The following is a 14,561-nucleotide window of genomic DNA, read 5'->3' as shown; positions in this document are numbered from 1 at the left end:
ATAAAATTCAAATGGTGGTTTTAAAAAGGTATACCCTGACTTTACATGTAACATATATAACATCCAGTCAAGTCTGTAGCACAATTTAGACGCAGCAGATTCTCTACTTCCATGCGTACTTTATTACACTGTACACAGACACAGTACATACTGGTACACGTAAAACACATCACTTTGGTTTTGGTACTAGTGGAATTTAGATGTACCTTGTGCAGTTTCTCTAAAAGTTTAAGTGCAGCGCTGATGTAACTGTCTAAAAACACAGGGATTAACAAAGTTTTCCCTCCACTCAAGAGAAAAACCACTATCCGCTTATACATCTCCACAAGTCGAGTAAAAACTCCAGAATCCACTGAAGACCACCAGTTATCTAAAAAAGAAAAAAAGAGAAACCATATCATTATTTTTGTCTAGATGAATGTAACAAGTACATTACAAGAACTAATTTAAAAGACACTTCTCTTAACGAATGTATTTTATTTAGAGAATAATAGATGGCAGCTTACAGTATTACAATTATACTGAGAGGACCTGATGGAGACACAAGAACATGGCTTTTATTCAAATCTCCGTCAGCTGCTAGAGCAGCGGTTCTCAACCAGTGGGTCATGCCACTTTGATGCAGTGAGTGTTCCACTAATACAGTAATTATAGTATAGTATATTCAAAATCATTTTTTACACACAATGTGAAAACTTGCAATTGTTTGTTGTTTAATGAAAGATTGTTTTTATTTTTTATTTTGCCTGATACCGGTAGATATTTAGTCTTGAAAACTACGCTTAATAAAGCAGAGACCCGATCACGGGTGATTTTGTGTTTACAAATCAGTGACAGTTCTGTTCCTGCCTGTTTATAGCACGTGAAAAAAGTGACTGTGCAGTTGCATCATCATCTCAAAAACAAAAAGTTCAGAAATATGAAGGAAGTAACTTGGAAACTGGATTTATCTTTGTTGGCAGGGCAGATCAACCTCGTCCTCAGTGTGTCGTCTGTAGTGATGTACTGGCTAATGATAGACGGTTTTTATTCAAAACAAAAGTGCAGCTGGAGAAACGTGTGTTTTTAAAACGTTTGTAGCATTTTCGGCAATATTTGGTGTCAGAGAAACTCATGTTAAGTTTAACAAAATTTAAAAGAAACAGTGAAGTTAATAGGATGATCCATTTTACAAAAGGTTCCAGGATGTGTGTGGTTTTTAATTTTTTATGTTTGAACATTGGAATTAAGGTGTGGTGTTCTATGCATGGGATCACATCTGTACACTGAATAAGATGTACTGGAATTTTGGCAAATACTTCACTGTGATTGGTTGATTTCTCATGTGTGATTTATAATTAGCTATTGTAGTGGTGGTGGTGTCTCCAAGTGAAAAAAGAAAAATTGCACAGGTGGGCCATGATTCAAAAAAGGTTAAGAACCCCTGTGCTAGAGAATTCCAGTTAATCACTTTATATAATGTGTTATTTTTCAGAACATGACAAGAGAATCACTTGACAAGTTCATTTAGACAGTTGGGGCCATATAAAAAATACATTTATTGGCTTTACAATGTGCAAAGTATGAGATACAGTCATTTTCCCTTTGTGTCAATTGGAAATCAAGTGCTGCACATGTCCACAATAATACAAATTAAATTTAAAGACATACCAAGTACTTTGCTAGGGTTTGTGTCCAAACGAAGTATTGCCATGGCCAAAGGAACTGTTAGCGTGATGTAATACTTGGAGTCGTTAAGCACAGGGCACTCATAAAGAATCAGATAGATCCGCATGGCCTCAACATCTGGGGGAGAGCAGGACAGCTGGGGAATCAAGAGGCTTTCAAAACTCTTTGTTGCCTGGAAAGAGGAGGAGCAAGTTGACCACAGTGACATGCGCCAGATATTATTAATAGCTAGACTGAAATTGCTGCAGACAAAGAAGAAAAACAGACTAGACTAGGGGCCTGATCCTTAAAAGTTAGCAAGGCTTTAAGGAATGTGCTAAACTTCTAGCAATAATAATAATAAAACAGCAGTTTATTCAATAGGCTAAATATTTTATTAATGATGTAAAAAATTGTTAAAAAAAGAGGGGGCTTGTAATCTCTGAGGAATTCAAATGCCCATTTACTGTACATTTAGTGGGGTCATGCATTCTTCTTTATGAGGAAATGCCCGAGTAACACTAGATCAACTACAAATCAACAAAGCAGTGGGGCCAGGTCATGGGTGAACTGGGTCTAGAAGGACCAATATATTATTTATATATATATATATATATATATATATATATATATATATATATATATATATATATATATATATATATATATACATATATAATCACAGGGTCATCTATCATATTTTACTTGATTAAAATAAACAAGTTTGTTTGTCAGTAACATACATTCCCTGCCCTCACTGTATATACAACAGATCACCATGACCAAGTTTGTATATGTAAAAATGTAAGTGGGACATATATTGTTGATAGAGAATCCCAATTGTATAAGCAGTCCCCTATATATATATGTTTTTATATTTATTTATGTTAGTTTGACATACTGTACAGTACATTCTCAATCTAAATGCTGGTTTTCTACAAGCACATGCTCATAATACATGAATCAATTCCATTAGTTTTGCTGTGATGTCACCGTGTAACAAATCTTTTTTTTTTTTTTTGGTTCCTGGGTAGTAAGTGTTATTTCCTAATTGCTTATGCCTCAAAAGTATAGAAAATGGCTATTATTCCCCACAAACTTTGCTTTTGTGACCAGGACAGTGATATTTTGAAATTTACCTATTTTCCAGAACATTCCAGATAGATTCAGTGCTGAGTAAACTTAGAGTAACTTCTAGAACTTTCTAGAACTTTCCAGTAATATAAATAGTAGTATAAATACAGGGGCCTTAAGCCCACCAGTTCAGTTTATTTCCAGCTGCCTAAGTGGATACATATCTGCATTTTTCTGAGATGGCATCAAGAGGCTGCAAGCATCCAGCAGACGCATTTTGCTATGTCTGCGGCCAATTTATCAAGACAAGAGCGAAAAAGTACTCCGTGGAAGCATCTGCTAAGATGTGTGAGGCCTACAAGGCATATTTCGGCATGCCTTTCGGGGATCAAGACAAACCCTGGGCACCTCATTTCACCTGCGAGCACTGCAAAAAAACTTTGGAAGGTAAGGTGGACAATTGTTGCTCGGAATTTTATGTTATAAAATTTGTTAATTTTTAAAATTGTAAAAGTTTTTAATTTTAAAATGTTTTACAATTTTCAATGTTATTGAAAAAATATATCATATATGAAAAATGTTGCGAGAATCTCTTACACATTAGTCATGGGTGAAATAAATGTATATTTGTAGGATGGTACAGAGGGGAAAAGAGAGCCATGAAGTTCGCTATCCCAAGAATTTGGCGGGAACCCACTGACCATTCAAGCAACTGCTACTTCTGCATGGTGGACCCTTCCAAACGTCGGACTGGCAAGAATGCACTTGCTATCACGTTTCCGGACCTTCCTTCATCCATCGCCCCGGTGCCACACTGCCATGAGCTCCCCGTACCCACTCCTCTGGAGAGAGCAGCCGTCTTTAGAAGAGAGCAGCAAGTCAGAGAGCGAGGAAGACGTTGTAGATCCAGATGACAATTTCAGAGGTGGAGCTGAGGAGAGAAACCCATACTACCCCAACCAAAAAGACCTCAACGACTTGATTAGAGATCTTGGTCTCACCAAGTTCAATGCCGAGCTTCTGACGTCTAGGCTCAAGCAGTGGAACTTGTTGGATGAAAGTGTGCAAGTCGCAGATCAGAGGAAGCGTCACCAACCTTTTTCCAGCTTCTTCACCCGTCAAGATGGGCTCTGCTTCTGCCACAATGTGACCAGTCTGTTCAAGGCAATCGGAATCGCCTGTAACCAGAATGAGTGGCGTCTCTTCATTTACAGCTCATCCAGGAGCCTCAAAGCCGTGCTGCTCCATAACAAGTACCCGTCTCTTCCACTGGCTCACTCGGTGCACCTCAAAGAGGATTACAACAGCATCAAGACCTTGCTGGACGCCTTGAAGTATGATGAGTACGGCTGGGAGGTCATAGGAGTCTTCAAAATGGTGGCATTCCTGATGGGTCTCCAAGGCGGTTTTACCAAGTTTCCCTGCTGTCTTTGCCTTTGGGACAGCAGGAACACCAAGGCGCACTACCACAGGCGGGACTGGCCACAGCAGACCGAGTTCTCTGTGGGGAGGAACAACGTCAAGTGGGAGCCACTGGTGGACCCCCGAAAGGTGCTGATGCCACCACTGCACATCAAATTGGGCCTTATGAAACAATTTGTCAGAGCTCTAGATAAGGAGTCGGCAGCCTTCAAGTACCTTCAAGACTTCTTCCCTAAGCTGTCTGAGGCAAAGGTGAAAGTCGGTGTCTTTGTCGGACCACAGATAAAGAAGATCCTGGAGTGCAATGAATTCCCCAAGAAGCTCACTAGTAAGGAGAAAGCGGCTTGGAACAGCTTTGTCGGAGTGGTTCGGGGGTTCCTGGGCAATCACAAGGCCGAAAACTATGTGGAGCTGGTTGAGACTCTGGTGAAGAACTACGGCACAATGGGCTGTAGGATGTCCCTCAAAGTCCATATCCTTGATGCTCATCTTGATAAATTCAAGGAGAACATGGGAGCGTACTCGGAGGAGCAAGGCGAGCGCTTCTACCAGGATATACTGGACTTTGAACGCCGCTACCAAGGACAGTATAACGAGAACATGATGGGAGACTACATTTGGGGGCTGATTCGTGAAAGTGATTTACAGTATAATCGTAAATCTCGAAAAACTACTCTCTTCTAAATCTTTTGTAGTCATTTTTGTATTACTTTAGTATAAATACATGTTAATTTGGATTCATATGTTGTTTTTTTCTGACTTTATGTGAACGAAAAGACACAAATTCGCCCGTTTTCTCATTGGAAATAGGTAAATTTCAAAATATCACTGTCCTGGTCACAAAAGCAAAGTTTGTGGGGAATAATAGCCATTTTCTATACTTTTGAGGCATAAGCAATTAGGAAATAACACTTACTACCCAGGAACAAAAATTGTGTTACATAGTGTGTTTATTATAAACTTCCTTTTGATTTTAACGGAATGAAGTACAAATGCATACAAAATAAATAAAAGAAAGGTAACCCTTGGTTGAAAGAAACACACAAAAGCTGAAAAAGACTTGCATTTAAATAACAAAGAGTGCTTTACCTGTTCTAGTAATCTAGAATATGGGGGCTTCATCAATGTCTTGAATAACAGCCTGACTGAGTTAAGATCAATCCCAGGGATTTTAGGGTTGGTTTTAAAATGTCCGTCATTGCTATAGAGATGAAAAACAAAGAAAATGAAGTCAAAGAGACGAAACAGTGAAACAGACACATGGAATGTAAATAAATACCCAATTAGTACCAGATAATTAAATTAGGAGCCAATACTGGAACTACTGCCAAAACTTTCAGACAGATTGAGTCATCTGAATCAATAGTCATTTACTTCTAGAAGAAATATTTTGGGGATTTTTCTTATTTCAGTTCTCAGTCTCATTTATATAACAAGGAAATATTAACATTATTATTATTATTATTATTATTATTATTATTATTATTATTATTATTATTATTATTATTTAATTTTATTTCTTAGCAGACGCCCTTACCCAAGGCGACTTACAGTTGTATACAAAAATACTTATCAAGAATTACAGTACAATTAAGAGCAAGATACCAAATACAATGACTTCAGTCCTAATAAGAGCAAATGCAAAATACATTTGATATCGGGGCAGTTCAAGAGCAGATCAGGGTTAGATACGAGTGCAAGTGAAATACAAAGTACTACAGATTGGGTTAAGTGCAGGATTAAATACAGTAAAATGGGGAGCAGATAAGTGTAAGTTAAAGTGCATTAAACGCAGAGTGCTATATTGTCCAGAAGGGGAGAGTTGAGTTTTACAGGTGTTGTCTGAAGAGGTGTGTCTTGAGGAGGCGCCGGAAGGTGGTCAGGGACTGGGCAGTCCTGACATCCGTAGGAACATTAGAAACAGCATGGCTATATAAACATCAAATCTGGGTTGAGGGAACAATACATAAAATGACTGAACTAAAGATTTGGAAGGGGGAGATAATTAAATTTGGGGGGGGGATGTTTTACATGCAAAATAAATTTTAGAAATGACAGCCTGGTCTAAGACCTTGCTCTCTCCCAATTGCATATGTGCTGTTAATAAAACATGCAAGAACAAAGTGACACCCAAACCTTGGGACTGGCTCATCGGTGCAGGTACAGAAAGCAGAATTACTGATTCAAACAATCAGAAAGCTGAGGATTTACCTCCACTACCAGATAATCATTGGAGGCAAGTAGCAGCTGATATTACATGAAATATTGAATCATGTAAGCCTATTATTTTATGCTATTATATGTCCATTCCTTTTTAAATATAGATTCATACCTTATCTTTGCATAACAGACCCAATTGTGTCTGATTAAGCATCAAGTTTTTATATATATATATATATATATATATATATATATATATATATATATATATATATATATATATATATATATATATATATATACCAACAACAACAACAACAACAACAGGCTGCGTTCCGCATGTTACTTAACACATAGAAATCAGGTTGTTAAACATACACAGGACACATTTTGCAGCCAGGGCTTGGTTGCCTAACAACCAGGTCAACACACCATAGTGGAAGCAGGGGGGAGGGGGAAATTACGAAATTAAAATATACTTAAATCTTTACAGATACTTATGGCCATGGACAATATAAAAAATGGACCTATTATGTGCATAACTATGCTTATCTTCATATCATCATCATTATTATTTTAAGACTAAATTAATTAATTAAAATAACTGAAGTATTGTTTCTTTTGATGGACATTTGAATATGTATCTTTATGCATAATTACTATACCTAAAACATATCAGTAATTTCTTAATTTAAAAAAGGCCCATTTAATTTGAAGATTATTATTTTTTTTTTTTTTTAATGAATTCACCTGGTCTATTTGACTTTTACAATTTGCCTTTCGGTTGCTTCCTTTATTTTCATGTTCTATTTTCCTTAATGGTCTGCTTTAAATGCTCTGTCATACTCCAAATGGTCCTTTCTCTAAATATCACTTCTATTCAAGTGCCTTCATTTCTAAAGCACCAATTGACCAGTCTGTCTCTCATTACCTTTTGTACCCTCAACCTACTTTAAATTCCTACTATTCCATGCCCAAATATCACATTCTCTGAACTGTAAAGTGCATTGTCTTTCCAAAGTAGCACATAAATGGGAAGTCTTCAATCCTGTATCCTTCAGATCCAAGGAGGTTCATACAGGACCTTATGCCCAGACCTCGCTTCAATGATTCCTCTGCTACTGTGGTAAGCTGTATACTAACTTGCATAATAAAACCCAACAGTAAAAGTGAAGAGGCTGTGTGGCCCAGTGGTTAAAGAAAAGGGCTTGTAACCAGGAGGTCCCTGGTTCAAATCACTGACTCATTGTGTGACACTGAGCAAGTCACGTAACTTCCTTGTGCTCTGTCTTTCGGGTGAGACTCTGCAGCTGATGACACACCCTAGTCTCTGTAAGTCTCTGCATCTGCTAAATACACAAACAAAAGAGCTTTCCTCTTTCGCCACTTACTTGTGCCTGTTGTGTCCAGTACCTAATTAAAGTACAGTACAACAGAAGCAGGATCAGAACTTGGTATTTGTACACACTGCACTTCCTTGACCCTCACTCAGAGAACTAACAATGCTTCAACTGAATCTTACACACACTTGCTCTGGTGCTGGTTTCAAAATACCACAAATGATGCAAATTAAACAACATGGCAACAAGAACCCACAGAAAGATACTTAATACTGCTACTTACGTTTGATCAAGAAAACTTGCGTTCCAACATGCAGTGGAAGAAAGCAGAAGGATTATATCACTAAAATGAAAAGTGAACAAGAAAGAAATGCATTCATTAAATTGTGATTATCTAAGTTAACCATTAAAAACCAACAAATAGTACATTAGTTGTTTCTTTTTTCTCAAATATACATGAACATTTTAAAACCCTTTGTGTGTTATTAGTTGAGGTGGTGCCCTACAGTATTTTCTTGCATCATAACTAATTCGGTAGGCTAATTCAAAGATAAGGCTGATTCACAGATAACCTATTATAGTGAGAATCATGTGTGACATATGCAACTGTTGCCATCTTCACACAAACTGCAACCATGGCAACAGGCGTGAGGAGGTAACAAGATTGAAACAGTGTGCATTGAGAAAAGCACAAAAAATATGAAGCAATCTACACTGGAGTGTAGAGTAGTGGTTAGGGCTGTGGACTCTTGACTGGAGGGTCGTGGGTCCAATCCCAGGTGGGGGGCACTGCTGCTGTACCCTTGAGCAAGGTACTTTACCTAGATTGCTCCAGTAAAAACCCAACTGTATAAATGAGTAATTGTATGTAAAAATAATGTGATATTTTGTAACAATTGTAAGTCACCCTGGATAAGGGCACCTGCTAAGAAATTAATTTTCAAGAGAAAGGGCACGTAATTACTGTATTCAGCATGTAAGTGTTCTTTTTATTTTTTTCATTTCTTTACTGTTTTCTTTTAAATATACAGATAAAATGTTGATCAATGTGAAGCTGTCTTGAAAGAACTACTGTATACTGCATAAATATGTTCAATTTAATTTGGGCCTTTCTTCATTATTCCGATACAGCAAATTGCAAAACCTTGTTATTGAACAAACATTTGTCCAGGTCCCGTGGGGGTGTTCGTTATAATGAAGTTAGACTGTATATATAACATATATATATATATATATATATATATATATATATATATATATATATATATATACACACACACACACACACACACATACATACATACATACATACAGTTTGATTTTCATGTTAATATAGGTCTTTATGCATGGTACATCATTATTCAGTTCTCTGAAACATGACCTTCTCAATCTTGTAAAGACTGGGACTTTTCAAAAGTATTCAATTATTTACAAAATAAAAAGAAAGAACAAAAGAACAAGCAAAAGCAAGACAAACATCTTATATTGACACTCAGGTCAACGTACTTGACAGCATTGGAATCAATATTCTCCATCAGCTTCTGTCTCCACAAGTTTAAATTGTCATTGTTTATTACTGAGATACTCTTTGTACAATGAATAAAACGGAAATCTTCAGGGGTAACCGAATTCTGTTCAAAAATAAAAACATTAAGATATTAGACGTCCATATACCCGGCAAAACATTATTTAAGGTACTGGCAAGACATGTATTATGCAAGACAGACTTTCCAAAGCAAGATGTCCAAAATAAGCAGGCCTCCAATTTATCCAACACTTCCTGATAAAGAATGTAAAAGTCAATAGAGAAGGGAACTTCCCTGCACATTGATTAATACAACAGACTTATTGTTAGTAAATAATTGTGTGTTTACATATAGTATTAGTTTCCTTTGTAGCTAGTTCTACAGCACCACCTGGTGGTAGTATAAGGTATGTTTTATTGCTTGAGACATGCAAATACAGGTACTGTCACAAGTGAAAACTAAGAGGAATTACTTGAGAAATTACAGCCACCGTTAATGCTGACAAGTTAAATATTTGAATATTTTTATATCTTACCTCAAATTTTGAACACATCAAAAAATTATGGTCACCACCACAGTGAATTCTTCTAATGGCATACTGTTCGGACTTATCTGTGGTGGGAGGGGAAAGGAAAAAAGTGTGCCAAATGCATTAAATAAGTCAAACGATTACATGAAAAACACAGGTCAACTTCAGGCTCTTAGTCCTGACCATTATACAGTATCTACATATTTATTGAGCACGACAGACACCTCAAAATGTGTGTGAATCTAGATTAACATAACAAATCAGTCAGTCATGCGAGGTACAGTCCATTTACACAAATGTTTGTGCTCCATATCACAGATGTTTCTATTGTTAAAAGATATTTCTAAAGTACAATTGCTATCTCTGCCTATATGATGCTTCTATATAATGATTCACATCTGCTCTTACTCCATGCACAGCAGCAGATCCTGCTTTGTAAACGTGAATTCCTCAATCTGATTGGATTTATTTGAAGTATCCCATTAGTTGCCTTGCCTGGAAATATATTTACATACAAATTCACTGGAGATTATCTTATCCAAAAAATCAACTGGAATAATGTCACTGCTGTACAATGTAACCCTACCCCCTCACCCCCCTTCATTTTACAAAATATTGTACCAATACAGTGTAAAAACATTAAAACGACAAGTATTGCCATTACTAAAGCATTTACAATGGTTTCCTATGTCAGGTTACTGTGCTGATTTTAATGAAGAATATAATCCTGTGCTCCTCTTTTTTCCCACTGCATTTAACAGCATGAACTGCAAAATGGGAAAGCAGAAACCCAGCAAACTTAGATGTGCAGTTCCATCATAATTGCCATAACATTTTGACATTTACTTGTATTTTTCATTATATAGAGGACCTTGTCTCAAGCCTTCTCAGGATAGTACTGCCTGCCAAAACAGAGCTCCCCACAACCTCTGCTTTGATCCAAGACACTGCTCATTGCCCATTTTTTTCTTTGTGAAACTTACCAGATATAAGTGAACATAAATGTACCTGGCAATGGTGAAAGTTGTCCTTTGTGGGCAACCAAGGACCCTTTAACAGGTTGTGGGCTTTTAGCGATACCCACACAGCCATTTCCCAACTGTCCTTTGCTGTTGCACCCAAATGCATAGACCAGACCAGAGGAAGGCACAAACACTAGTGTGTGTTGCCTTGAAGAATCAAGGGGGGAAAAAATAAAACAGACACCAATTAGTGCCAATAATAAACTCCCTTACCTAAATTAACATTAGGTAGTCAAAGATTAGTGCTAATCTGTGACTGAAAAACCAGCCAATAATCAAATAAATATAAGTCTGTAATCCTTGCGTCATCTTGCAGTAATCAGCTGTATCATACTTTAGTGTTTCAGGGATTCTTTATGGTAGTCATGACCAAAGACACTTCAGATTTCTATGCTCAATGACTATGTTTCCATTAAGATATTGAAGCGAATAACGTCTTGTGCGCATTTGAAATTCGGCAAAAGTAATGCGCATAATCAACCTAAAATTGGGTTTCCATTCAAATCAATTTCTAGCGGACAAACTGGCCGATGTGATGACGTTGTGGGCGGAGCTAAAGTTCTTCGCATCGAAAACTGAAATACGCTAGAAAAATAGTGCGACAGACCGTTTCCACTCTTTTCCATGATTTTCCTTTACAAATGTATGCGATTTTGCTTGTACGATGACATATCACATCTAGCGAATAACCACAGTTTACTAAACAGCAGTCTACTGTCCTTCACTTCCCACCAGTTTATTATTCACAAAAAAATAATTATTCTCAAAGTATTGTAGCGTGCACGGGGGAAGGCAGCAGGGCTGGTAGGTGACGTAATCACACACAAAGACATATGGCCGATATACGCTCCTTGCAAGAGAGCCGGCTCTTTTGTACAGCGGTATCGGCGCTATGCTTTAGTGCGAGAGATCCCGGGTTCGCGCCCGCCCACCGCCTGTGTGTGTGGATTGCCTCTCCGTGTGATGCGCCTGCCTGCGGAAACCAAGATTGCTACAGTATTCTCGGGTGAAAAATCTTACCATAATATTTGACCGGTGTACTTGAATACTATACTTTTTGTATTGTAAAATTCAGGACGTTAGGCTACCTACAGCTTGATTTGTTTTACCCCATAAGAATCTTAATTAACTGATATTTTGGTTATAGCCTACTATAAGGGTTATTTTCTCATAAATTACAGGAGCATTTTTCACCTTTTCTTGTAATTATGAGAAATGTTAAACGTTTAATAAGCACACACTTTTTATATTATGTTTTTCTTTGTTTACCCCCCTCTTATTGTCTCCATTAATAAACGGGAAATAAACACGAAGCATCTGGCTGATTTTTATATACAGTCGTATATAGAGCAGTTGTTTCAGTTTGTGTAAAATCAAGAGAGAACATTACAAAGGGGGTTTCAAACTTTGTATTATGTAGGCTAATGTTTGATGTCACTATACTTCTAAATTGAGTGGATTGCAAAAGAAAAAGGGGGAAAGGCAGAATGCTATACATGGTAAATGTACTGAATTTTCTTTGTAATTACATTTATTACTGAATTTTATTTATATATTTACAATCAAATATTCATTAAAATGTAAGAGTTTATCAGTCATTTTTATATTAATAAAATTTATGCCATAAAAGCAAGGAATGCATTTGTACAGGAAAGATTGGTGTTCACGACGTGTGACGTATAGATATTAAAATAGGTTACATTATTCTGTTCAAACTGGAGAATTAAAGCCATTGCACACGTGTTCAAACTGTGCACTAAACTTGACCCGTATATTGCTCCAGAACAGTTCAGCCCAAGATCACCTATACCAACAGAAAAGAGAATCGCTATCACTCTGTATAAGCTGTCTAGCTGTGCAGAATATGCAGTCTCCCAGTTGCAGTTGCACTGTTAGTTGCACTGTTAGTCGCCATTTTTTCCTCCCAGTAAGAAACTTTCTTAGGAGCTGCAGTGCACTTTGGGCGATTCGCTTATTTTATGCAAATAAAATTGTTTGCATTTAAATTTATGAGCATTAAGGCACCTTAATTCGTATTTTTTGAAAATATCGACTTTCCTAAAACCCTAAGGTCTAAGGTTTTTAAAAGTTCGAATAAATGTACACATTTTTGCGAATTATACCCATTTCCATTGAGCTTGTCGCATATTTTTTTTAAATCCGTAAACTTTTAGCGAATAAATACACTGCAATGGAAACATAGCCAATGTTTACTGTTTGTCCTTCATCCTAAAATTGCTGCCATTAAATATTTTGAGTATATTGAAAATTCACAAAATAATAGGCTGCAGATATAAAGGGGCTTATATTATTTAAGGAAAATATAGCTTTCACTCTACGGATGCCTACCTAAAACTGGAAACTCATCTGGAAGCGAGGAATCTGCCTACCTGCCGCAGGCAATCTGAGTGACCTCACTGCCCATGAGCTCGAGGACCCGTCTCGGGAGGAACTCGTTGTTTGTTGAGTCGTGTCCCAGCTGTCCATGGGAGCCAGCTCCAAATGTAAACAGACCTCCATCCTGCCCAATACAGAAAAATATTATAACTCTACTTATAACTCTCTAGACTAGACTAATAGCTCATTAATCACAGAATTAATTGATTTCTGGCCTTCAATGTTGACAGCCTATTGGAAACCTCACAAACATAACACACAGTTACCACTGTTGAAGATTTTCTTAACCGACATACAGACATCTTGCTGTAATGGTATTTTTAGCAGACTGTAATTTAGACATTCTGAAGCCTTCGATAACCTTGCCTGTTTCACTGACCTCTGTTTTTTAATGAATTGTTTAAACATTTTTTTCAGTTACCTGAATGATGCATTATCATATGTTAAATTCCTCTGTTAAAGAAACAGAGTTTTCTGGCAGTCCAGATGACCCTCAACTAATTTTGCAGCTGATTAAGCCGGGTAGACTCTCATGTCATTTTAAATGTCTTTTCTTGCACTTTCTAGTAGTAATAAATTATATGGCCAGCTGCCCCAAGACCATAATATTCTTTAGACAATGCAATGGCTTCAGTTCCGTTCTGCAAGATAGGCCACCAACAATCGACCATGTCAACTCTTCATACATAGAGATGCAAGGTAGAGTATTTAAGTTTTCTTCCTGTCTTGATGGCTCAGCCTGAAATGATCAGTGAATTGTCCTTAAATCATGTCCCAGGGGTCAAAATCTTACTTTGAATAATTCTATACTACAGTAGGTTGAACCAATAATACAATGGTCTATTACAATGAGTCTAGTCTAAGGAGTCAAAATGAGCTAAAGATCAGCTGGAATGCCAGTAAATTGCCATACATTTCTCAAGAACAGTTAGTACTCGGATTGTGACAGTTCACACTTTTCCACATCCACAGTAAGTGACATTATTAAGCGGAAGAGAGCATGTAAAAAAGTTTGCTGATTTGACATGAGCCTGTAAGGGTGAAAATGTGATGCATCCACAACATTATTATATTTTACAATACAATATACTATTTTGCTTAACACATTTTTATTTTCTTAGTCTTGATCAGAAAGTAGACTTTGCTATCCAATGTTTGCTTATTGTCAACGAACAGGAAAATACTGTGAAACAGAGCATTGCTCTTCAGAAAGAGTTGCTGTAAATCACAGGAGGTTCAAAATCTGATTACATTTACTCAGGAGAAGAGTTCTGGAAAGTTTGAAAAAAATAAACTATATGATGCAAGCCATCTGGCTTTTATTACAGTTGGCTTCATTCAGTACCTTTGTTAGGGCTGCTGTGTGCTCTTCCCCACAGCTGATGTAAACTACTTTCTGTGATCTTAAAGACTTGATATGGCAAGGAACAGCCCGATCTGAAGA

At 37.1% G+C, this 14,561-nt stretch overlaps 1 protein-coding gene across 2 annotated transcripts in view; it reads right to left on the bottom strand.

Annotated features, from left to right (window-relative positions):
- The window catches only part of herc3 (HECT and RLD domain containing E3 ubiquitin protein ligase 3), a 59,830-nt gene that overhangs the window by 14,395 nt on the left and 30,874 nt on the right, over positions 1–14,561 (bottom strand). For both annotated transcript variants that reach the window (XM_034035738.3, XM_034035739.3), the window contains exons 6-14: positions 14,463–14,554; positions 13,111–13,241; positions 10,707–10,867; positions 9,705–9,781; positions 9,150–9,274; positions 7,927–7,986; positions 5,233–5,344; positions 1,651–1,840; positions 207–370 (exon numbers count right to left, since the gene is read on the bottom strand). In XM_034035738.3, the coding sequence (XP_033891629.3) occupies positions 207–370; positions 1,651–1,840; positions 5,233–5,344; positions 7,927–7,986; positions 9,150–9,274; positions 9,705–9,781; positions 10,707–10,867; positions 13,111–13,241; positions 14,463–14,554 (1,112 nt within the window). The remainder of the gene's footprint in view (positions 1–206; positions 371–1,650; positions 1,841–5,232; positions 5,345–7,926; positions 7,987–9,149; positions 9,275–9,704; positions 9,782–10,706; positions 10,868–13,110; positions 13,242–14,462; positions 14,555–14,561) is intronic.

Source organism: Acipenser ruthenus, chromosome 1 (genome assembly GCF_902713425.1).
Source record: "Acipenser ruthenus chromosome 1, fAciRut3.2 maternal haplotype, whole genome shotgun sequence".
NCBI classification, from domain to species: Eukaryota; Metazoa; Chordata; class Actinopteri; order Acipenseriformes; family Acipenseridae; genus Acipenser; species Acipenser ruthenus.
The sequence above is the reverse complement of the archived record's forward strand: the minus strand, read 5'-3'. Positions and strand labels throughout refer to the sequence as shown.